Below are 349 nucleotides of genomic sequence, written 5' to 3'. Positions count from 1 at the left end.
TAGATAGATTAAGGATAGGTAGAGAGATAAATCTGTCTGTTTAGATGTCCAGAGATATGAATGAGGAGATCCGCATTGTCTAATGAAAGAAGAGAAAGGACTGAAGAGATCTTTGTGTCTCTCAATGAGAAGGAAATTGCTGCAACATGTCGAGAAGAGAGATGGGGAAGAAGGGACCCAAAGAGAGACTTTGCCTGCGTGGCTGGCAAAGAGACCTTACGAGAGCAACGCGTGTGCCAGCTGTTAAAGAAGACTTATCAATCTTCGGTTTACTCCCCACCATATACCGTGGCCCACTTGACGTCTTAACAATGACTGCAGAATATGAACAAGAAAAAGAAGAAGAGAA

At 43.0% G+C, this 349-nt stretch overlaps 1 protein-coding gene across 1 annotated transcript in view; it reads right to left on the bottom strand.

The window, feature by feature from the left end:
* Window positions 1-15: 15 nt before the first annotated feature.
* Window positions 16-349, bottom strand: part of CSUI_011475 (uncharacterized protein) — a 1,374-nt gene continuing 1,040 nt past the window's right edge. Inside the window, exon 2 of the mRNA XM_068071573.1 lies at window positions 16-315. Coding sequence (XP_067916451.1) covers window positions 122-283 — 162 coding nt within the window. The 5' untranslated portion in view covers window positions 284-315 and the 3' untranslated portion in view covers window positions 16-121. The remainder of the gene's footprint in view (window positions 316-349) is intronic.

Source organism: Cystoisospora suis (assembly GCF_002600585.1).
Source record: "Cystoisospora suis strain Wien I chromosome Unknown contig_12147, whole genome shotgun sequence".
Taxonomy (NCBI): domain Eukaryota; phylum Apicomplexa; class Conoidasida; order Eucoccidiorida; family Sarcocystidae; genus Cystoisospora; species Cystoisospora suis.
Note: the sequence above shows the minus strand (reverse complement) of the source record. Positions and strands in the feature narration are given on the sequence as shown.